Source organism: Dysidea avara, chromosome 5, assembly GCF_963678975.1.
Source record: "Dysidea avara chromosome 5, odDysAvar1.4, whole genome shotgun sequence".
NCBI classification, from domain to species: domain Eukaryota; kingdom Metazoa; phylum Porifera; class Demospongiae; order Dictyoceratida; family Dysideidae; genus Dysidea; species Dysidea avara.
The window spans coordinates 19,685,886-19,711,779 of NC_089276.1; the positions used below are offsets into that span (position 1 = coordinate 19,685,886).

The 25,894-nt window shown below is 37.9% G+C and overlaps 1 protein-coding gene and 1 long non-coding RNA gene across 4 annotated transcripts; one reads left to right on the forward strand and one right to left on the reverse strand.

Annotated features, from left to right (window-relative positions):
* Positions 1-141: 141 nt before the first annotated feature.
* On the reverse strand, positions 142-20,508 carry LOC136256258 (egg peptide speract receptor-like). Of its 3 annotated transcripts, XM_066049187.1 has the most exons (5): positions 20,361-20,505; positions 20,119-20,287; positions 8,121-8,257; positions 5,856-5,913; positions 144-612 (listed from the first exon to the last, which is right to left on the reverse strand). In XM_066049187.1, exons 1-4 carry the CDS (start codon positions 20,437-20,439, stop codon positions 5,903-5,905), a joined length of 396 nt encoding a protein of 131 aa, XP_065905259.1. In that variant the 5' UTR covers positions 20,440-20,505; the 3' UTR covers positions 144-612; positions 5,856-5,902. The 3 variants fall into 3 exon arrangements, with proteins under 3 accessions (XP_065905258.1, XP_065905259.1, XP_065905257.1); XM_066049186.1 differs by lacking the exon at positions 5,856-5,913 and having other exon boundaries at positions 142-612; positions 20,416-20,508; XM_066049185.1 differs by lacking the exon at positions 5,856-5,913 and having other exon boundaries at positions 146-612.
* A 135-nt stretch (positions 20,509-20,643) lies between these two features.
* On the forward strand, positions 20,644-24,060 carry LOC136256632 (uncharacterized). Its single transcript, XR_010701574.1, has 3 exons — positions 20,644-20,725; positions 22,823-23,566; positions 23,842-24,060. It is a non-coding gene; the product is annotated as an uncharacterized lncRNA (long non-coding RNA).
* Positions 24,061-25,894: the final 1,834 nt, after the last annotated feature.

Sequence of the window (25,894 nt, forward strand, 5' to 3'; positions counted from 1 at the left end):
TGGGTAGACCACCTACTTCCTCAACTAACATTAACACAACCATGCAGATAAATGTTGTTTACAGAAATTACATGCGGTAACCAGACAACTGGGCATCAAAAATGTAAATGCTCAGTCAATAGGTCATATAACTGGTATAAATGTGAAGTGCACAGAATTGCCCAGTGTACAGTGACAGAAACTTCTATAATTATTAATGTTGCAACATATTATTGTAGCTATGGTTTCAGAAAAATACCATTATAAATTATGGTTCTAGTACATTATTATTATTCTAGTAAAAATTAATAGCATACAAACATGTACAGTATTATTGTGTAGTAGGAGGTGGAGAGACAGACTGATATTCTGTTGGTGGAACGGTAGAATATGTTGCTGGTTTAGTCTGTTTAGTGACAATTGCAGCAGTGACAGTTGCAGTAGTTACTTTTGCAACAGTGACAGTTGCAGCAGTTACTTGTAAGCTACGTACACGATAGTACGAACGTCTAGTACGTCTTTTGGAGTAGCAGATGCAACAAATCACACATGAAATAATTATAATAACCACAAAGATAACGAACAAAGCTGGTGAGAGTATAATAAGAATGAGCTTTGTAGTACTGAAATGACCTATGAGGAAATACAAAAACCATGTAACATGAGAGGTATGAACATTGCTAGTATACACATAACACTTTATAGTGTGCATGGGTGTTCAAAGGTGTCATTATTTGTGGCAGTGTTGCACTGATATCCAAACAAGCCAATTATTCCGATAATTGATATTAAGGAACAGAATCAGCTGATACCGATAACTGATCTGATATACACTAATAACACTTACACTCATCCTCATCATTATTAAATGACTCATATCAGTGACATAACCATTGATATACAGCTCATTCTAGGCTACAATGTAAAGTTAAATGTATACCACAAGTAAAAGTTACTAATGGTAAACAGATTTTAAGAACATTTTACTACTGCTATACAGTAGAGACAAGTGGCTGGTACTACATACAATAGTAACCTAAAACCTCAGTTTACGGTTGGGCATGGCCTAAAACCTAACAGTTTATTATGGGCATGGCTTGTAGTCACTGCTAAACCATCAACACGTACCTTAATTAAAATGCCAAATAACTTATGTCTACCCCCCCCCCCCCCCCCCCCCACACACACACACACACATCATTATACGTACTACACAGTGCAGTGGGGATTAACATTGGCTTTGATTTATCAAAACCAATGAATAACCAAATATCGGCCCGATACCAATTATTGAATCCATTATCAGTGCAACCCTGTTTGTGGTTAATCCTAAGTAGTGCTGGGATATATGATCAAGTAACTCATTACTTATCACTACATATTACTTGCAACAGAAAATCTTTACGTATTACCCATAAAATAACTGTAATAACATTACATATTATTACTTTGTGTGAACAACCTTAAGTGTAACTACCATAATCACGTGACATGGTCTTGTTGTTTGGACAATGTGTGAATCTTTTGATTATATGTGTTCAAGAGAAAGTAACAGTATTTTCTAGTCAGAAAATATTATTCATTAGTTCGAGGTGAGTTTCATTACTGTTCCATTACTTTGTTGTGGCTAAGTGTTACTGTAATTTCATAACTTTTCCATCAGGGGGAAGCATTAAAGTTACCTAGAAAATGGTATGCATAAAATGCTTTAATCTTTGGGAGATATGAGGTCTTTTTAATTTGCTCTGTTAGGAATAGTTGCTTAATGTAATAATATGCACAAGTGTGTCAGTTGTTGTACCTTCAAATTAGAACGATGAACAAGTGAAACATGGTGTCAGAAGTAAAGTGATTTTAAGACCACAGAGTCGAGATGGCGAACTGTCAACTTCCTCCCTCCGACCCTATGGTTTGTGCCAGAAATGTTGCAGTGAATTGGAAAGTGTTCAAAGACTGAAGCCTACAACGACTTTGCTACTGTCACGCAACCAACTGACAAAGACAACACGATACAAGCAGTTACATTGAAGATGGTGATGAGAAGAAAGTACTGACAAATCCTTTCACACCTAGAACTTACCAAAGAAGACAAGAAAAAACCAATGAAGTTTCTTCAAAAGTTGGAGGAATATTTGCACCTACTCAGAACATTTTGCATAAATGATACTTGTTTCACTCGGCTCAGCAGCAGCAAATTGAGACTATGGACCACTACATAATCCGTCTATGACACTTGGTAGAATTTTGTACGTTCAGAAACTTAAATGATGATATGCTACATAATGCCTTGTGCTAGGCTGCTGTGACCAAGGTGCAAAAGGTCATCTCTGTAGAGGAAAGTAGTGTACCCTTAAAAAGCATTAGAAGCACTGCAAATCAGTGAAAGCAGCACAGGAGCAGCTAAAAGACATCAGCAGTGAACCGGACAACCCATGCAATTCCCATTAATGCAGTGAATCTGAAGAAGAGTGTCAAGTACAAGAAACCCAAGTCTCATTACCCAACCTGCAAGTACTGTGGAGGAAAACATGCACATTGTCCAGCTTATGGGAAGACTTGCCACCAGTGTGAAAAAGTGAAGCATTTCCATGCTGTCTGCTTGCAAGGGAAGGAGGAGTGAAGCCTATATTCGTAGTACAGGAGTAGTGTCAAAGAGTGAGGATGAACTCTTCACTATTGAACAAGTGGGAACTGTCAAGCATGATTGGAAAGGACAATTCTTTGTGCCACTGTGTTCTATACACGAGCTGGGCCGGACCCTTAACCCTTGATCGTCAAATAGATACCGGAGCAACCTAGTCTGACAGATGTGTGTGCAATTCTTCATACCACAAACTCACCTCTGCAACCAGAAATCTCACAATTGAAATGTTATGAAAATTCAATGATTAACACTTTAGGCCAGTGTACACTACAGTGCAGTGTTATAATGCCAAGACTTACCAGTTGACCTTTAAAGTCATAGATGGAAATCAGAAGCCAGGTACAACATGCATGGAGTTAGTGCCGATTAGCTCCTTCGGCATTAACTCGAAGTAGCAAATGCCGAAGGAGCTGCCTGGAAAGGGAAGGAGCTGCCTGAATTACAGGGAAGGAGTTACATAAGGTCACTTATCACAGATGACATTCTTGTTTGTTTTTTTTTGGTGTGGTGATACAGATGAAGAGTGCTAGAGAGACCATGATGCCAACTTGAAACATATTCTTCAACAAGCATGAGAAACAAAGCTGAAACTCAATAAGAAAAAGGACATCGTTTGACTAAAGATGGTCTCTGTCCAGATCCAAAGAAGACAAAGCTATAACAGACACACCAGATAGTAAGAAGGCAGTAGAGTGTTTTTTAGGTTGTTTGCAGTATCTGTACCACAGCTAGCAGAGGTGGCAGCACCATTGAGACTACTCACTGAACAGTCAGCCGTATTCACATGGCAGAGTCAACAAAAGTCAACATTTCAGTCATTATGATTATAAAGGAAGTTTTATGATGAAGCCACAATACAGTGTGATGCTTCAGAAAGGGCTTGGGGGCCACACTTCTACAACAGGGACAGCCGGTTGCTTTTGTGTCATGCTCATTAACGAAGGCCGAACAGAATTATGCACAAATAGAAAAAGAGCTCCTCTCCATTGCATTTGTGTGTGAACAGTTCACTCAGTATACATACAGGGCTGAAAACAGACAACCATACATACTATCCATAGACTCCTAGTGCCGATTTTCAGTAAGCCTATATATAATGTACCTAAACAACTACAGCAGATGCTACTAGGGCTGCAGAAATACATGCTTATATTACCCTGTGATAGAAATGTATATTTCTGACATGTTTAGTCGGGCATATCTACATGAACAGATCTCAACACGCAGAGCAGATTATGAAATTCTTCAATTACATCAGGAAAATGTACATAGAACTTGAAGAAACTGACCCAGCCAAGCATGTGAGACTCAGTGAGAATGGACTAGTTAATCTCAGACAAGCTACCCTTAAGGATGACACACTTCGGGAGCTAACTAAAGTCATCCACAATGGATGGCCAAAACTCAAGCAGGACATACAACCCTCCATCAGAACATACTGGCCTTACAGAGACAAACTGGTAGCCGACAATAATATCAAGACACACAGTAGTGTGTGTCGTGTGGTCCAAGAAGCTGGCACACCACACCGTGAGTGGCAGGAAGAAAGAAAACGTGATTTTCACACATATGTATCTCTGAGATCCCTTAACCGATTGGACCAAAATTTGTTACAGAAGTACCCGCCTGGTAGGGGAGTCCACATACAAAATTAGAACAAAATCACCTTACAAGATATGAGCAGTCTTTTAATTTCTTTGTTTTTTCTTCTACTTTTTGCACACTTTCCAAAATCTGCGTAAAAAAACTAAAAACTAACACTTCAGCCATTAGGCTGAAATGTGGTACACTTAAAGGGATCATTAAAGTGGATCTCGGTACCACGTTTGGTAGGAATCTGATGAACATTCACAGAGTTATGACCAATTATTTGTGTAAAATAAGGTTGAACCACTGTCACGCCCACAGGGTAAACCCCTTGGAGGAATGAGTTGAAAATTGCTGTGCAGATGGAGTAACCATCATAAGAGTGCCTTTTTGTGGTTTCAAAGGAATTGAGACATGGAGATATAACACAAAACCCACCTTAATTGTGTCACAATTACGTGTTCGAGTTTCGTGATAAAAAACTATCAACTTTCACACCTAGCTCCAGATAAACCGCTTAGAAGAGTGAGCTGAAACCGGTATGCAGATGGAGTAATCATCATAGAAGGAAGTCCATGGAGTAGTATAGAGTAAAAGCCACCTAGTTATAATGCGAAATCCAACTACGTGTAGCAAGTGCACGATCGATATACTCCAATAGTACAGTCACCCTAGCCTATTAGAACATTCAGTTTGTACGCAGTCATCAACTTACTTACTTACATAAATTATATAGTTACTTTGTTGTCTCTATTATTATAATAATGATAGTTTTTATTCCTTTAGTGCTGTTTTTGTTGTTGACCAAAAAAGTACAGAACTTTATAATTACCAGCAACTACATACACTGTAAATAAACTGGATGCTTCCTGAATGGAAATTTCAGCTACAAACAAGTCACATTGTCAGGAGTTCATCTAACCCATAAGAGTTCAGTTATATACCAGTTATTTGGTTAGACAAACAAGTCACCCAGTAGAGAGTTGAGCTACAAACAAATCGCCCTGCGGAGAGTTTAGCTACAAACAGTCATCCTGTAAAGAGTTCAACTACATATAACCAGTAGAGAGTTCAGCTACAACAAGTCATTCTCATTTAGTAGAGAATTCAGGCACAAAAAGTCACACTGTACAAAGTTTAGCTACAAACCAGTCACCCAGTGGAGAATTTATACAGTAAGTTTTGGGAATTAGATCAAGTAACTGAAACATCAAGTGATACTATTGTTAAGTACACCAAGGCTCATTTTGCTAAGTATGGCATATTTGTAACTAGAATTACTGACAATGGGCCACAATTCAGAGCACATTATGACAATTTTATTAAACAGTGGGGAATAAAGCACATTACTAGTTCCCCGTATCACAGTCAAAGCAATGGCAAGGAAGCAGTGAAAATTGCAAAAAAAAAAAAAATTGCTGAAAAAGGTGACTCAAGATGATATAGACATAAACCTGGAAATACAGGCATGGCACAACACAGTGCCACTACAGTGAGTCTAGTGCAAAAGTTGCAGTCATGAAGAACATGGACACAATTACCAACCTCCAGCAAAACTAGCAGGGGGAATAATTCAATGTTGAAAGGTAAAAAAACAATAACAACAAAACAGCAATATGACAAACACCCCCTACAAGTTTCTAACCTATTTCGTTCAGTAGTGATCTTGTTCTGTGGTCTACTCAATGGCTATCACGTGATGTCTAGAAATACATATGCATCCATGCATCACCCAAACAATCATTCTTTGTATGGTTTATTAGCAATGAACCAGTCGTAATTTTGCATCTGGCTTAGAAACTTGCAATACTAAATCCCACAATGTAATACTGCAATATAATGAGTCAAAGTATATCTTATCTTTGAACTCAAAGCCATGAGCACACCCATGATATAGCCCAGGTAACATCTGGGCAGTTAAACACCAAGTGGCATCTTTGAATGCTCCATGCACGCTAAAGTTTTCCATCCCTAGGTGCAACAAAAGCACAGGCAGATTAGGAAGAGATAATGGATATCTTAAACCACACCACAAGTAGGACATCATTATCAATCTGAGGCTGAGGCAAAGCCAAGATCAAGGTGTTAATAACAACAAGATATGTGACTGTCTCTGGGAAAACCGGTCTTATCGCCCATTTAAAAGTATCGAGAAACGTCGGTTTTAAATATTCAGAGTGTTGTAGCTGGCCAATGGTGGTAGCTACGCACACCAAATTTTCACACGTTTCACAACAATTTCTTACCTTCCTGATCATCCACTGAAGAAGTAGCCAACAGCTAAGTTTCCCGCCATTTTAGATAGTTATTAAACCAAGGTTGTCTGTATCAGGCGAGCTCCAGAAGAGTGGGAGATGGGGGCCCTGGAAGGCGGGCGAGATGGTGTTCAAAAATTGAAAAGAAACGTGTTGGGATGAATTAGGCTAAGTTATGGGCCATTCATACCTCAGAGCTGGCTAAAATGAAAGGAAATTTACAGTACAGGTCATTGTCCAGCACCACGGAGCTGTACAACCACACACAGCCATCTCCTGGTTGGCCAGGGTTCCATCAAGACCCCAGACCACTCGTACGGCTTGCCACTGTGCTTTAAAATAGCAGCCAGCAAAAGCAGACCGCTTTACTCTGGTTGACTGTGGCAGTGAAACTTGATAATGCATTCATTAAGCTTTGTGTTTGTGAGAAAAAATCAAACTTCCTGTCTTGGGCGATAAGAACTGTTTTCGAAGATTCAGTCACATTTATATCCTACAAGTACAATAACTGTAACATTTACCTTACACTTTGAGGCACTTGACAAGGTGACAGTTGCTGAAATCAAGGTATTACAAGCAAAGATATCCTATATGTTGTGACACACCTTTTATCCCACACTTTGAAGATGACTTTATGAACAGGGTGACAATTAAGCTACATAAACAAGGTTGTATGGTTTAAACACTTTTGCAATGCTTGTATCATAACATGGCTTCAGGTTGCTTTTGATCCAACTGAATTGTAAATCATGTAAATAAGATTCTCACCTACTGGGGTTTAACTTTCATTACTCCCACTTTTAACATAGTCCCTCAGTGGAATACAAGTACAGAAAGTATACTAATGTACTGAGAATAAAGTGATGAAAAACAGACATTATTAATATAGCATTTCACCTGATAACATGCAATTTAATGTAAGTATTCAAAGTGTGTGATGTGAGCTATGCTGACGATAAATAAACAATGTAGAAATAAGATAATGTATTCTAGGCAGGTATCAATACAATAAATGAAGTGGAGTTTGTGATATTAAGAAGTGCGAGAGAGTGAGTGTCCTACTGCCAGTATATGTAACCAGTACAAGTATTATGATCACTGCTATCAAAATGTTGGTGTCTTGAAATAAGGTAGATAGGTACACAGTGAGAGAATATAAAGGTAGCATAAAACATTACGCATGTATAATATGAGAGAATAAAAGTTGATATTCTGCTACTTCTAAAATACCAGGTGACATACGTACACACAACAGCCCTGGGAATCATAACAATTTCTAGTAAGATAGCTGCTTTACATGTCTAGGAAGGTATATATTTCTGCATGAAATCTTCTTTTGGCATTAATGCTCATGTGTGCTGACATAGGCACTCACCTAACTGTACATAAACAGAAGCCGTGTATTTTGTAATACTATTGATAAGAACTTTAACCATTAGCACTAAAAATGAAGTACAGTAGGGTTGACAATATAATAATAATTTATTGTATGGTGTATGTGTTGACCCTCGGTAACAGCAGTACTGGCTAATCTTAGTCTTTTCATAGGTCCCTATAGTGGGATGATACTTTTAATGTACAGGTGTAACAGAAGTGTGAATTTGAATTATGTCACTTACTCATACTGGTATGTGCTACTGTTATATTATACTTACCACACTTTATGCCGACATCTTCAATATGCTGACAAGTGAAAGAGTCTCCACAAATAGTATATACACAATCCGTATACTTGTCTTCATCTCCAAGACAGAAAGTGTAACAAACCGCAATTGGCAAAGATGAATCATACCTATGTATAAGCAAAATCATAACGTCACTTCGCATACATATCATAAAAATAATGTATGTACTGCATACACAGAACACTTAGAATATCACACACTTCGCACTATATATGTGTCAGCTGTGTAGTTTACTAAAATCATCTAGAGCTATGTGTACACAAATATATGTATGTTTCTATGCAAGCCAAAAAAAAAAAAAACATCAGAGGGAATCTTTGTGCTGTGCTTGAGCTAGGAAGACAACAACCATGTGTAGTGGTAGTACGTAGGTCCCAAACAAAGCTGCTGCTATGTACTTCAAGACCTCATTAGACTGTCTATATCAAAGCATGTCCTAACAGGATTATAAGTGAGTTAACTTACTGACCCAAATACTCAAATAGTAATCCAGATGAGACCTGGATCTGACCCAATTTAAACTAAATAGAGGTATGCATCAAGAGCTAGATTTTAAATATTCACAAGTCCCAAGTTTTACTAGTTAGCCATGCAGTTTAACACTATAGGAAGAATTGTTCGCAAGAGCTACTAAAGACTACAGATTATCAATGATTGATAAGTGGGCATGGCTCAATGTAAGTCTACAGCAACCTATAATTCTCATAAGTGCAAATGATTGATGCCAAACTGATTTCCTACAAGTAGCAAAGAAAACTTAATCCCTCATGATACCATGCATATTCATTGCCCGGCCATCATCAATTTTGCCAACCAGCATAGCTACGTACTAGTTATATGCTACAGTAGAATCATGGCAGTGCACAAACAACCCTGTGACGGTATAATACTACAATACCACATTGTTCAATCATGACTACGGATAAGCTTGACAAAGGTCCGACTCGAATCCAATTGATTGGCATCACGTGATGTATTTAGGGGAATTCCCCTAAAAAGTTTCTTTCACACATCAAGTAGATGCATGTGATACATCACATAAAAATTTTTTGAATTTTCAAAATGGAGTCTTGTGCCTGGCACAGTAAGGCACACTAAATGTCTGAGTCATTTTGGATTCTACCAGTAAGACATATTTTGTTCCATGACATTTCAGTTCAAGCATGTTTACAGAAAGTGTCTCATGCCCACGGTACGCATACTGCCAATGAAGGTGGAAAGAAGCAAATGCTGTTGTAAATGATGATACACTTGATGATATATGCCATGGAGGGTGATGGAACAGGAAATGGAGAAGTCATTGTGAAGCGTCACGTGCACTGATTAACAGCGTTTATGTGGTTAGCTACTAAATGAAAGGTCTGGAACTAGGCAAAAATCTAGTGAATTAATTGTTTATGGGATTGCCAAATCTTGGGAATTTCTAGGGATTTCCAATATGTTTGCTGTAAGTACAAATTTCTTAGATTTCTTCGAATTTCAAGATTGATTTATCGTATTTTAAGGCAGGAAAAGTGGCTCCAGAGGGTTCAAGCTGGAGAGGTTACTCTTGCAGTATGACATTTATTATAAAGCTATATCTTCTGCATTGTTTGTGTAGGTGTGTGCCGCCCTCTTGAGGTTAGCTTTGAAGGCCATCTAAGGGAATGTGTAGCCCACTGGGATTTCAGTCTAGACTCCTTTCTATAGCCAAGGGTATTACTTGATGGATTCACTGAGGAGTACAGTACCACCCAGAGGTAATGTCACACTCGCAAGCAGTTGACACTCGTTTAGCCAATTTTCAACCCGCGATTTCTTTGACATGTGTGTACTAACTAACTCACCACGTGTAGCCACGCAAACACAAAACAGTTGAGTCTATTAAAGAAAATCCTATGTGACACCAAAGCCAGCAAAGTATGTGACTATAGGACTTTCCCTGGCAGGTGGCAGTGCATGATGCCAAACTCTTAAGGAAAGCATCAGCAGTTGGTCCACAGCCACCAGCAACTGAAAAGACAAGAGGTAAGAAACATCCCATCTACACATGGTTATTGTATCCACACCGAGATTCACACTTACAGTACTGCCCAACGGTAACATTACAATCTCTCGCGAGTGCTCAAATCCAGGCCACGACTTGACACGATGCATGACTGGAATACATCACATGCAAAGACACGCGGTTACTGGAGCAGCCACCAGAGGGAGCTCGCGTGTCGCGATGATTGACCTGGCTATGCATAAGGGGTATCTCCATCCTTAATTTGGACATTTTATATTCATTTTTGTCTTTGTTTACTTTTAATAGCACATTAAAATTTTAAATTAGAAAATAACCATGGTTATATATAGTTGTTACTGAAGTACATACGTAGCCAGTACTCATAGTCAAACACCTGCCATCACAGGAGTAGCAACTTTTCTAACTCAGTAGCTACCAGGAAACTACTTTTACAGAAATCAGGATAAAAGAATCATCATCACAATGCAAGAACAAGATACGAGGGATATCCGTTGAATCCAGATGTTACATATAAGATCATTTACATCATAGATTTGTAACCTAAAACATACAGTACCAAGATACTAAGGATTTCAAATGTGGCAAAGGAGATTTTAAGGGAGTCGTGGACCCCTCGCTACTCTATCTATGCAAACGGTACATTTGTTATAACTCGGTGAGACCAAACTACTTGTAAACTCGTTACTAAGCAGCCTGCTACTTAAGGCATATGCCAGGTTGCCTGGTTCATACATTAGCACCCCTGACCTTCATTTAGGGCACAACGTTTATTTCAGTATATCGTAGGTCTTTACTACCAGTTGGCTGTAATTGTAATTGTAAATTATGGATAGAGGTGTAAGCCTGTACATCCAAATCATTCATATACTTATCATATATTACATTTATGTGGTGTCTGTCCAGAAGGTTCTTAAACTGATTTGGGGAATTGGCATCAATCACTGACTAGGGTAGAGAATTTCAATCATTAACTGAGAAAAAAGATTTTGATAAACAATTTGTGTGATTTCATATTGTCCTCTTGTTGATGTGATTGTAGAAAGTGACAAAAAAGCTTCTGTACTAATATCATAGAAATTGTTAATCGTTTGATATCTTGTAATTCAGATATGATGAATTGTTTTTGTTTGTCCCAGGATCATTGATTTTGATATCACATGATGTTCACCAGTAAGCAAAAAAAAAAAAAAAAAAAAAAACAGGTACAAAGAAAATTAATTTAATCCAGCAAACAACAAGCAATGAAACGAGAGGCCATCTACACCTGCAGTTCAACGATTGTCGGTAATGGATACTGTAACTACCTGTGAAAAAGACCACAGCTATAAGTTATAGAATAGCAGAGAAGGAAAAATACCGTGTGTATGGGTCACTTCAAATGTGTAAGCAGGTGGAATAAAAAGTCAATCTCATTGAGGATGCTGAAAGGACCAAATACCGCGTGTATGGGTCACTTCAAATGTGTAAGCAGGTGGAACAAAAAGTCAGTCTCATTGAGGATGCTGAAAGGACCAGTGATGTGGGGAAGTTGCGGGCATACTGGAGAGTCCGGTTCGGAAGTTGTGCCACTACCGGCGTTGTGGGCAGGAGCCGGAGTGGCGAGACACGTGGCCGGTGGGCGATGAAATAATTCTTTATTCAGACGATGGATTAACCAGTTACCTTAATGCCTGCCCGGTGAGTTCTTTTCATGCATTGCTGTGCGCAACTTGTATGTATGCCAGCAAACCGATGTGTTATTCGTCTCAGCTGTAAAAGCCACGAAACAAGATAGTTAATCATTTATTATTGGTCCCAAATCGCTGTCTGCCATCATTAAATCAAACTGCTACCAGAGCCCATCATGATCAGAAATTTAATCATATACAATCTTCAGTAAACACATATCTCTATTCATTCCTACCCAGAACTATTCCCCATTGGAACGATCTATGTATCCCAAATCTATCTACCATTGATCTTGAAACATTTAAACAATCAACTACTCCTACTTTATAAACTGTAACTTAGCACTTATTGTATTTATTGTAACTTAGCACTCACTGTAATTTAGTACTCATTGTAATTCTAGCACTTATTGTAACTTACCACTTACTGTAATTTAGCACTAGTTGTAACCTAGCACCTATTGTAACTTAGCACTTATTGTAACTTAGTACTAATCATTATTGTAACTTAAATTATAGGCACTTATGTTATTGTAACTTAAACTAGGCACTTATGTGTACGTACCTTGTACATTAGCGTAAAAACCCTGTTGGGTGTTTGCTAATCAATAAATAAATTAAAAAAATAAAGAAACCTCCGTGCGGAATGCCCCCGCGCGTTTGGGGATACTCAGTGTAGGCATGCAGAGGGTAGATTTATTTGTCTTGAGTTGTGTACTAGGCATTAAATAAGATAATCTTCGACAACAATTACCATAAATGATTTTGTATACGTATGCGTCGCTGAACCGGCTCGAGTGGGGGCGTGGCCGGATGCGAAAACACGTCATTTAGTTTAGGTACAGGGTACTAAGCTGGATGTGCCTGTTGTGGTTAATACACAAATAATGATTGGGCTTGGTGAGTGAAGTTAATATTGCATGACAAGCACTGATTTCAATAGAGCAGTCACACTGATACTGCTGCACATAGCTATTGTTAGTGTCATGGAGTATTGTGTAGTTGTTTTAAGTTTCCATTATTATTCAGACAAATACTATACCTCTAAATAATGTTACTAAATGTTGGGTTTATACCTCTTCCAATATTATCTCAGCAGTCAGTATATAGTACATCGCTAGTATATTGTCCTAATGGGTGTACCACATTGATGCAAAGACACATGACATATTTAAGGAAGGAACTATACCTGTCTTTGTTTTTGGGATTATTGACAGAGATGCAAGCACATGCAGTATGTGCTAGGGCCGAGCGATACTGCCATTTTGGTATCACCATCAATACCGGGGCCACTATTCATGATGCTGAATAGTTCACGATACTTACAAATAAGTCAATCATAGCTGGTGCTACATAGTGTACTGCTCGGCATTCCTTCAGGAAGTCTTTAAAGGTAACATCACTATCATCCTAACAGTTATTGTAAAACATTTTTGAGGTTATGTAATGGTGTTCACACCTCTCTGCAGGTTATGACTTAGAAGGATTCTTAGCCTAGTACTGCATAACAAATGGATTTTAGTAGCAGTGGTGTGCAGGCATGGTATCACAATGGTTGATGGCAAAATATTTCAATAATGATATTTTTCAAAATATCGTGATATATTGTTAAAGCTCGGCCCTAGTATGTGCAGTAAAGACTGTCCACCATTGGGATTGTTAGTGCTCCATAGGCTGGAACTCTGTTATGGCATTTTTGGTGGTTAGTAGTGCTCACTGTCAGTTAGTTGGCAGTGCTGAATTTGGCCTCAGCTAGCTGGATGGACTTTCATTATCATAACCTTCACATGGTGTGGTTAAGAGGGTGCATATTAGTATTTTAGTCAAAGAATAAAATATAATAAAAAACATGCAACAAGTTGTATTTACTCTTGTATAAAACATAATATATATTGGCCACCATTGTGCAGTGCTTACAACACATTGCACACGATTACATGGACTTCCTATCTTCTGATTTCATTAACTCCGTCATCAATCCTATCCCGCCCCCTCCCAATATATATATACAGTAAATGAATAGTTGCAACACTTCCATCTTTTGTTTTCTGTCTGTGGCCTAGCTAGTTCATGATGCCTCCTCAATATGAATCGATACTTCGTTGCCTACTCTTGGTGGCCTAGTGAGGAATGGACATTTTCTACCTGGGACTCAGATTCTTGAATCCTCTATCACAACATCTTGCACAATCATTCATTCTTATAGGTTGTATCCCATCTCTGCCTTGTTATCAATGCAGGGATCAGTGTTTTGGCTAGTGGTGCAGTGTGGGGTTCCTATGTATGTGCGGCTTGGAGGGAAAGGCTGTAGCCTTTCTATGGCCTTAGAAATCCCTGTGGCTTCAAAGTTGGGAATCCCCAGGTATTTTGCCCCCAAGCCTCATGCAATTGGGAGCCACAATTTGTGGCTGATCATATCAATGGTCCTATTGAAAAATTGTATAGGAGAACCATGGAACCCTGCACAACTACCAAAACAACCACCATCATTGGACGGCGGTTGACAAGTGAACAATATCAGCTTGGAACAAAAGGCTGATGGTTTGTGGTTCTCTATTAAACGACCGACATTAACATATAGTTAGTGGGTATACGTATCAATTTGCATGCCATGCAAACAGCATTTGTTTACACTTACACTATAGCACAGCTAACTACCTTGTGTGCATGCATTTTTAATTTTTTTTATAATGCCTCACATGAATGTGAGCGTGTTTGTATGTGTGTATATAGTTGATACTAGCAATGCCTAACCATCAAAAATTAGTTAGCTACGTCCCTGGACCTGACCCGTTTACAATGCTGGTCCCAAACGCTACTAAGGTGCATTTCATAGCCTCAACAATAACACCACTTTATGAAAGTGACCATGTCAAGTAATTACTGACTTTCAGAGTGGTACTACATGAACCATATATATACATACACATGGTAGCAGTTCATAGTAGCAATACTTAAGCCGAAATTATTATAGAATATAATACTCACTCTCAAAAGAAGCCGTAGAAGGTAATGACTAGGGTATCACCAAGTACATACTGATTAGAAGCAACATCTAGCAGTGCAAAAATCAGGCCCACAGCCCAAGTGGTTATTGAGTTACGCTTGTCTGAAGGCATCAGGCAGGAAATTAGTTAGTAGAAAATTCTGCTACTGTACTATAAATTTAAAAAAAAAATTTTTGTAGTGACTTATCGGAAATGTCTGTAGACACTTTTGGAATTGCTTATACCACACCAATACTTGCAAGGTGCCATAAAAGTACTGTGAGGCTATTTTTGGGATGATATTTTTGGCCAGAAAAAGCCAAAACCTTCATGATCCCTATACAGTACTATCGTATTGTATGATACATTCTGCCAATTGTGTCGTTACTGCTTTGTCTTTACTCATGATTGGTATGGCTACAGAATATATTAATTAAATACATGTATCACATATCATGACAGCTCAGGCACGCCCCAACTTGCTTTAGTATCTGTCTAGTTAGTGCCATCATTGTTGGATCTCTGGATCTACATGTATACAGCAAACTGGCAAACGTAAGCGTAGCATACAGATCACAATCTACTTTGTTTGCCTTAGTATGTATTTGATACATTCAGAACTGTGACAGTAAAATATTTACTAAACTATAGTTGTGAAACTTTCTTCTTTTTTTTGCTAGCATTGATCAAAGCAAGCATTACATGTCCTGCATGATCTATCAGGGATGAACATTACAGCAAAGACTGTTCATACTATCTTTCTGATTTCAATATCAATGTACCTCCAATGAGGGGAATTATACCTTAAGTTTGCGAAGAATACAATAAAAAGTACATTATGAATTGCACTGATGTGGTTGTCCTTCAACTTGTCTGTCCTAAAAAAATTATTTGCTTGAATAAAGAGAGAATTGTTCTGATACTATATATTACAGTACCAGATAAATATTTTTAATTTTTATGTAGGAGTATATTACTTAAATTCCCTAAGCAACTTCTTCAAAAGAAAATTTCCCTACTTTCTACTCATCTATTACTTGCAGTCTGTCATAACAATCAGTAGATATTAAGTCTGTACATATTACATAATCAAGTAATCACTGATTGTATGTTTAGAGAAGCAAATGATGATGTGAAGTTACTGGAACATGGTTGAAGCAAGACATCAGACAAATTTCACATGTTTTCCAATCACTATCAGATCATCACAAGGGGAAGCCCAAGGTCACAACTCATACCATATCAGTTGGTTAATACATTCTTACAAACCACAAGTGTATACCCCCTCTGCTGTACTGAATCCTTATAAAAGCCTCTGTACTGATCTTTGCAGCTGCAATACACAACATGGCGGTCAGACTAATAAACTAGTCCATGCAGATAGTTACCCTTAAAATTCTTGTTGTTATCTTTTAGTTAGACACTCTCCCCATACAAAAAGTTTGAACTCATGGTAAGGCCATTGTATACAGGCGTATGTACAGCAATACTGGTACCACTAACCAATAACATTATTTTTGCTACAACTTCTCAACATCAACAAGTACAGCAAAGAGTTATAGTAGTATACATGCAAACTGGATACCGGGCTTCGATAAACGTAGCTTTTGCTCGGATATGTAGTAACTTTAGTACTGACTTTAGTACACACTTCCAAGGGCATAATATAGACATGCGTAGGTTTCGTATTCCCTTAAACAATTCTTTTTGTAATTTTCCTTGCCATGCCCACTTTTGGCATTTGTCATACGTGGTTATGTGTATCCAGGGGCACACCATACTTTATATATATTCATGCCTGTTCAAACATCATTTAATGATGATTCCTGCTCTTCGTTATAATTTAATTTGCAGTGCCCACCTAGGTCATTAAGCTATGTTATGTACCTTAGCATAATTTATATTGATAAAGTAAGACTTTGAATCAAACTGAACTTTGGGGATTGGGCGGCTTCTTGCCAAAAGTTATAAATGTTCACGAATTAAATGTTATCAAATTTACGTGTCTGTATCTTATTTGTCATCTTCTATCAAAGTTTGTTGGTTGATGAAATAGTAATAGCTATGAGATATGAATTTAATATGCTCGCTATGCTGTCATGGCCTGGCTACCACTTGCCAGATTAACAGAAAAAGAAGTTTCCAGTACTCCCCAAAAATTAAATCCTCAGTCCTCCTGGCAGCCCTTTTGGCAACTTTCCAAGTTCATCTTGCACAACAGTTCAGCAAAAATCAACCATGAAAGCAGAAATCAATCACAAAACAGAAGTCAACTTAGAAATCAGAAAGCACTCTATGTATGAAATCACATTGTGATTTTGAAATTTTATATGCTATGATTTTGATTATTATTATTATTATTATTATTACTAGGACCGTGTCACATACAACCAAGTACATACACCAATGTGACAGCTCCCTGGTGAGGCTATTAGGTGGTGAAGGCACGATCCCCAAATCATCTCAATATGTCACAGTAGTGACAGATACAACACAATAGTGGCATCGTAACTAAAGGCCACCAGTAGCTAAAGTGCTAGTACATCATTGGTGTGGTAATGGTACAGTGATGTGTACACAGTGTATGCATACAAAACCTACAGGAGATGCACAATACTGTAGGAGTATACAAGCCAGGTGAACCAGATAAAGGAAGACAGCAAGCAAGCCAGAGCCTAGTAAGCTAGGTAAAGGAAAAATGTACAATAATACAAGAAAACATTTAAAACATACCACGCTCTTACAATACATTAGTACAAACAGACAATCAAACCACTAGCAAGCCAGAAAAATAAAATAAAATATGTACATTACAATACAAACAAACATACCTGTCCTTGTGCAGCTGGCATGTCAAACCTATTCAGGTGTCCTGCAGCCAAAGATACACGGAGCGCATCCACTGGCAGCTGGCATGGTGACTTGAGACTTAGTGTGCCAGCTGGCAACACTTTCAAATACAATTGAACAGCAATTCGCTTGTCTAAATAGCCACTTGAATCTGATTGGTAGTAGGTATATCACATGCTGTTTTGATCGGCATTAAATAGAATTGTCGTACGTTTCTATCACCTCCATGGAAACATTCACCCATTATACGATTATCTCTTCATACAACATGGATTCTATTCACAGTGAGTGCGAAGCCTTAGGCCTTGTAGTTTTCTCAAACATTATATATTAATTATTTATTTATTTATTTTATTATTTATGACGTAATTTTAACCGTGTTTCGTATTATTCTTAGTACTTGGTTGTATAATTACTAGGACCGCGTCACATAAAACCAAGTACATACACCAACATTGCAACCTACCCATTGGGCAAGTATAAACAGTGCCATAGGCAGTACTCAGAGCAGTGTGTGTGTACCGGTGGAAATGATACATATGCATACGTACACAGGCAAGGGAGTTTAACTGGCCGCATCAGAAAACCACAATACTAAAACACAACCTACACAAAAACCAAGCTATATTGAAAGTAAAGGTGGACCGATACCGATACTAGTGGTATCGGTATCGGATCGGTATCAGTAATACAAGGTACAGATACCACAGTAGACACTCACCATTTTTATTTAACCATCTCTAAGCTAAGTTTCCAGTAGCTAATAATTTAGTTGAGCTAATCAGTAACTTAGTTGAGCTAACAAAGTAGCGAAACAAAGCCTTTGTTACTCTTTTCCAAGTATTGCTACAATTGCTCCGTGTGTATTCTAATATATTAGAACATGTGAATCCTTTGTAATTAAATGGTAGTGCAGTTGTTCCTCAAGAGATGAGTTTATGACTACTTGGCTTGCTTTTTCATGAAAAGGTTTGGTTGAAAAGCTGTAACAAACATTGTACAATTATCGGCCGCCCACGCAATTAATTGCCTTATCAATAAGCTTACTAGAAAACTACCTCGAATCAAGAAATTTGTAATCCACAATGATGTTTATCATGTTTAGCTGTTATACAATGAATATTTTAAAACTTGAGATCAATCAATTACTGCGATATTTTAATAGCTAGCTATGTATCACAACAATGAAATTTCTATAATAAACTTGTCTAGGCTTCAATGTATAGTATCGGTATCGGTATCGGCAAATAATTTCAGTACAAATACTCGTATCGGAAATATCGGTAAAAAGTGGTATCGGTTCATCTCTAATTGAAAGTAGCTATATATTGTATTTGTGACGTGTCTCTCAAGATGACTCAGCAGTGAAGTGAAGCTATGCAGAACAAGGGACATGGTGAAGTCACAATTAACAATTGATCCCAATCAAGCCAATATGGCAAAACAGACTCTGTTGTAACTAGAGGCCACAGGTGATGTGCCAGTATATCAGCGGTGTGGCATTGGCACAGTGATCAGTCTATAATATTATGCATACAGCCATGCACAACATACAGGAGATAGTTACACATTGTTGTATATGCAGTACTGCATCGGCTTCTTGTTTAGCTATCATACAGACTCACATGCAATAGAGTAGTAGATAAATCCAGTGAAAATAATTCCAGCCGCTAGCAAGCCAGATGAAGGATGAAGATGTATAATACAACTACTGGTACAAGTATTACATTACTCATTACCTTGTTTTTCCAGCTGGTTGTTTATGAGCGCATCAGCTGGTATCCCAACTGGTCATCAGCTGGTTGTTCACTGCATGACGCTTGGAGCACATATCCTGCACACAAGATACACAGTTACAAACATTTAAACATACTTGTAATGCTGTTGTTTACCAGCAAAGTGGCCTCTGGGCTCTCCGTGGACGTTTACTAATCTTCTCCTTGGAGCAGTCTGTAATTAAACAAGGGTGTGGTGCCGGGGCGTTATATAGAATTACACGTACGGTAAAGTCATCAGCACGAACAGGCGTACTTATTATACGGTTGTGCCTTCATTCACAGGCAAATCTATCCCCGCTTAGTTCATGTCTCTAGGCCTCGTAGTTTTCTCAAACATTATTTATTTATTTATTATTTATTTATTCATTCATTATTAATGATGTAATTTTAACCGCATTTCGTATTATTCTTAGTACTTGGTTGTATAATTATTTATACTGTGTACTGTGCAGGAATCATGATGCACAGGTGTGATTATAAAAGTGCATCCAAATCATTATAAAACTCAGTGTATAAAAGGTCCGACTATGTAAGTGTTGGACCCTTCATCCACTATGTGAGACATGGGCAGTTTGACGTTCACTACCATGGATACTTTATTACACATGCACACTAGTGTGTAAAGGATCTGTGACATTACCGACTACACACATATTATACAATAGATAATATACTCACTCTGGGATAACAAAACCACTGAAATCATCATATCCTAATTGTTTACACGCCGCATTTCCAGCATTATCATCAAATCCATCATCACACACTGTACCCCACGTGCCGTCACTCAACTGAAACTCCAGTCTGCCAGAGTCTCCTCCTCCATTAATCCTTAGTTCGCCAAATCCTACGAGAACAACTCGCCTAACGAGCGCCTACTTACGCCCACAGTTATCTTCCCCCCCATCCCCAATCATTACCTGCAACGGTAGGAAAGACAAAAGCTACGAACACAAGGGTGAGGATTATTTTAACCAGAAGTTTCATTGAATCTCGCATGTCTCGCAATGAATCGTCTCAACGGACCCAGTCTCGACATGGATTACGTCACCACCAAGTCGCGTGCCGCCTGGACGAGGCCCGGCCAGAGGAGGTTGGACGCGCTCTAAGCGCCACATAAATATATTGCCCTTAATTGCATTCTCTGTGACAGACCCTTTGTAGTCATGGTTTAACTTGCACAATCTGCCTTGGCTTATACACGTGTGATCAACTTAGAGGCTTGGCTAAGGGAAGTGTTGTAATGTCTGAGTTTGGCATAATAGAGCAGGCAATGATTCTTAAGGTCATCACTTTAATTTTATATGTACATATGTCACACATTGGTGATTCCAATTGATGTGCTGCAAGATGAGTTTTTGGAGATACAATGTAGGGTTGGAATGAATGTACAGATAAATCCTCCGAAACTCTTGAAAATGTTACCAAAGCTTTGTTACAAATGTCATGTCAACAATTAATGCACACAGCTGATGGTTATTAGGGGTACTGTACACTGTAGTAAAAACTCGTACACTTCATTATAGCTCCAGTACAACCATTGTTTAAACATACAGTGGAACCTGTTAATCAGGACACTTGAAAATGAGTACACCTGTATAACCTGGATGCATGGTAATGGTCTCAAAATGTCCGTTTGCATGCAATCTGACTTGGAAAATCAGGACACCTTGATAATCTGGACACTTTTGTTCGGTATTAATACACAGGGGTTTCACTGTATAACTAACCAAAAAAATATGTAAATGGCAGCTCCCAGAAGGAGTGACTATACTTGTGCAACTGGTTTAACTTGTTAGTATCCATGGTAACGAAGCTTTGGTGCGGTAAAGCAGTATCCAAAAGTTATTGTCTTAACCCTAATACAAAGTAGTCAGGATAAATTACCTGCAGCATTCTAACATTTGCGTTAGTCTTTTAAGGAGGTAAATAGTTGTTGGAAGTCTTCCAATTTCCCTAAGCAGTCTCTGTGGTGTGTGGCCACAGCACTTTTTTTTCTTTGTCATTGAGTTGGGTAGTATCTGGTACAGTTCAAACCTCATACACACTTGCATTCGTACACTACTCAGCTTATATTATTGTGTAATAGAAAGCAATATGATGAGCAGCAGTCACTGAGAGTAAGAATAATTTGTTGTTTTTTTTCTCCCATGAAACAAGCATGAGTTATGTGCATTTGATTACGTTGCGGTATAACATAACTTTATCATTGCTGTTTCTAAGCTTCTTGCTTAATAGCATTGATGTATACAACTGTACCTTGATGAATGCCCCAGTTCATGGTGAACAGAATGACACAAGTACCAACTCTATAGCCTATTGTACTCAAGACTTGTGATCGATTAAACAAAGTGCCTGTAAATTTCTGTACAAGTCGATTGTTTTGCCCTTCTCGATGTCTATTGCTACAACTCCGAAATTACTTACCGGATAATGCTGAAACTAACAGCCCATTGGTTTTCCAACTAAAAAAGTCAGAAATTAAAGAAAATGCAGACAAGTCAATTTTTTGCTCAGCGGGTCACTTATTGTCTGCTATCCTCCAAGATTAAAATATGCTAGGAGCTGATTATAATAATTCCATTCCCTAATGTTTTTGCACTAACTTATGTAAACTATCTGTATGTTGTAATGCTATATATGGTAATGCTATATATGGTACTGTAGCACCATAAACAATTATTACTTTTGAAAGAAGTATTAAAGAAATGCTGGCTAAAAATGTGTTGGGTGTTACCTTAATTAAATACAGTTGGCATGCATTGAATGAACCTCACTAATAGGGCCATGTGGCTAGGGATATATTATGGCCTCGGCAATGGAGCAGTATGTCCCATACACATTAACGTATGTAAGGAAATTTTGATGTCAGAAAAATTTGATGAATCGACAAATTCATATGTTTATAAGCACCTTTAAAAGTACAGGTTTTGTCTACAATTTCTTGATTTTCGTCAATATTTTATTCGTCAAATCTGCTGAAGTGTGAATTCGTCAAATTTTTCTTACATCAAAATTTCCTTGCATACGGTAGCTATGTTCGGAGATGGCCACTATATCAAAGTAGTCTTATTAAACACATGGCTTCTAAGTGAGGTGTTATGAAGTATAAGCAACTACAGTGGAACCTCTCTAAAAGGACCTCCGTATAAAGGGCACTGAACATTCAGTCTCTTGATAGTGTACAGTTGATAGTGTACAGTTTTAGAATGTCCCTTTACAAAGCCTCTACCAATACAATCATACCCCTGAAAACACAACTACCAATATAGTTTCCACACAGGGATTATTCACCACCAGATCCCCATAATAAAATGTGCCTATTGGAAGCTAAGCATTGTAGATATCTAGATACATAATATTATTCATTTCATCATTGCAGATGGATTTTGTACTTACAACCATAATACCATCTACTTGGAACCAGGGATGACGTCTTTCATTTGTAATAATGACATACTGAAAACTTCCACAGATGTCCCTGCTCTGAGTCACCAGGGAGGGATGACTGTGCTAGCACAGTAGCCAAAGACTTTGCTTTGTGTGTGTGTGTGTGTGTGCGTGCGATATTTATGTGATATGATAGTGTACAGTAGTTGTGTCCACATTAGGTCTTGTGTAACATGTGACCTGTACTGAACTCAAGACTTTTATTACTTAATCATGTTGTAGTTATTAGGTTTTGTATGACATCATTAATGGTTACCACTTGTATATATAGTATCTATTAGTTAGTTGTCATGTGGTTGTGTTATCAGTTTTATTTGTTACTATTAAAAGTTATTATTGCATGTGATAAGTCAAGGGACTGGTTAACTAAAGTACTAGAGGGTACATTACACGACCAATCCCCTAATTATATTCCAATATGTTTACAGATTTAGTTTACTACATCAAGTTGCTGGGTGTCAATAGCAGACACTACCATATGACACATACACAGACTATAACTACTGGACCTCAACGAGTCAACCTAATTTATGAACAGGTTACTGTGATCAAGTCTATAATTATGCAGAAGTTCCAAATGAAGCAGCTCACACTTCATGTTATATAATAATGCTTACAATTCCCATTAAATATTTCTCTAGGTCTACACAGGAAGTGTCTTGATGATAACCACAAGGTCTGTACATAATATACCGCTTACAGGATATGCATGTTATCTACTGATAATCCAGCTTTCTTTGTACTGCAACTGGTCCTTTCGAGTTGTAGCTTTTTGTTTTCCTTATAAAGTTTTTGAGCCCAGCTTCATGTACCACACACAGTACATGGTGTCCATTAGCAAGAACCTTCATACACTTGAAATCATCTTTAACACTTTGTAAAGTAACTCAGTTTAGTTTAGTGCTTACTCCATACCCTATGGTCTATGATATAAGTTATGTCCATGTGTAGGTAACATCTTCTGTGTAAGCCGGACCAGAAAGGAATTAAGAACAACAATCGTGTAACCATCAAAATAATAATGTATCTCACTATAATTGTATAAAGAAATGATGTAACTAAAACAACTAAACTTCATCCCTCAGTAAAGTGTACCTAAATACAATTTCATAAATGTACTCTTGGGAGGAGGAGCCGTCTGTCTGCTAGCATCATTACTGCTCACGGCTGTGTCACTTCATCCAGTGGTCATGTATAAGCTATGGAGTAGAGTGTATAATAGAGTAGTGGTCACATGGCAGCATGTTTATAATAATGTGTGAATATCACATGTGCCTTGTGGCGCTTATGATCATGAGCTCCTGATACAGTGAAACCTGAACACATGCATCATCGACATTGTTTCCTAATAAGACTTTGTAAGTTGATGAGCTAACCATCCTGACATTTTTTGAGCTTTAATTGATCTAGTGTGTGGTATTCATAAAATTAGGGTGAGAGATTTCACTGTGCAAGTTGCCCTTTGTAATGTTTTGGGCGATAGTCAGACTTACTGAGTGTTACTAAACTGGGAATGGAGTGTAATATTGCCCACTCACTAACTATATTCACACCATTATAATGACCTGTACTATGACCCTGTACTTACCCTATCACTCACATCAACTTCACGATGAATCTGTGTAGTTTACCAGAGTGAAGGTCAGCTAACATCATACCGCAAACAATATATGTACACATACAACAATGTAACTGCATCATAACTGGCAAAGCCGTTTTTCACTACCAGTGCATGCAAACACATGCTGTTACAAACAGCCATACTGTACAACCAAACACTCGAGACACAAAACAGATAATGTGTTTGAAACTGTCAATAGTAATCGACGGTAAAAGCCTAATTTTGATGAAATAAAACAGAATACTATAAACTAATATAATTTGCAGTATGTACGTGAAGACAGTTCCGTACAATGCTGAGGATAATACTCCTTATAGATCCACTAGGGAGAAGGAATTTCACTATTTTTACATCACTATTTTTACAAGTAACAATAATGATCAACATGTCATATAGAAGTACTCATGTCAAAGCACATTAAAATTTCACAAATCAAACTCCACAGCCTTCGTGACGTTATTGTTAGGTAACAAGTGTATCACATGAGCTGGCTAACATGGATCTTGTGACCTTAATTTCAATACTAACATTCTAAACAATATCTGAGCACTTGCAGTATTTATTTCAGCATTAAAAGTAATTTTCTTTTGGAACATGAGGTTCATGTTTGACGACCTGAATGAAGAACAAAAAGTGTATCGTTCAAGTTGAGTACGTAACTAATCAAATCATTATTTTCTTGTCTTCAGACTAGTTTGTTAATTTACTGAAATTAATTAAGGCTGGCAAAAGTAATTTCTGCCAGACCCTCAACACATTTACTTTCATACATACTGCACTGTATGTGGACTTAGTTCGTAGTCCCTTGTATGTTGTGCTGTAAAGCCTATCTAATCCAAAACAGCCAAGCTGTAAAAAAAGTGTGCGGCCCTCAGAAAGGCTATGGTGAAAAAAGATGTGAAATCCAAGGTGGCGGCCAAGAAATGGCTGTGATGGTAGGTTAATGGTAAAAATTTTAATAATGACAATTCAGGTAAATTTTGTGAAGCGGCACAAAAATTCACCTGAATTGTCGTTATTAAAATTTTTACCATTAACCTACCATCACAGCCATTTCTTGACCGCCACCTTGGATTTCACATCTTTTTTCACCATAGCCTTTCTGAGGGCCGCACACTTTTTTTACAGCTTGGCTGTTTTGGATTAGATTTCATTTCTTTTTGTATTTGTATACCCCAAAGCCGGCCTATGGCCAGCTTTGGGACTTTTTTAACCTATGTTTTTGTTCTTTACTACAGGAAGAAGAAAAGATGAAGTACATGTACTTTAAATATTTTATCAGTAAATGTACAAATTATATATATAATAAATATGTGACCGGATTTGCGAAAAGGGGCCTTCCACACACATCCAATTTGCCAACTTTGACAATTGATAACTTCA

Excerpts from the sequence above, each read along its gene's own strand:
- LOC136256258 (XM_066049185.1), bottom strand. The coding sequence starts at position 20,439 with ATGCGAGATTCAATGAAACTTCTGGTTAAAATAATCCTCACCCTTGTG. Across the intron at positions 20,288-20,360 it reads TGTCTTTCCTACCGTTGCAG|GATTTGGCGAACTAAGGATT; the intron begins GTAATGATTGGG and ends TTGTTCTCGTAG. Across the intron at positions 8,258-20,118 it reads AGTGGTTTTGTTATCCCAGA|GTATGATTCATCTTTGCCAA; the intron begins GTGAGTATATTA and ends GCTTATACATAG.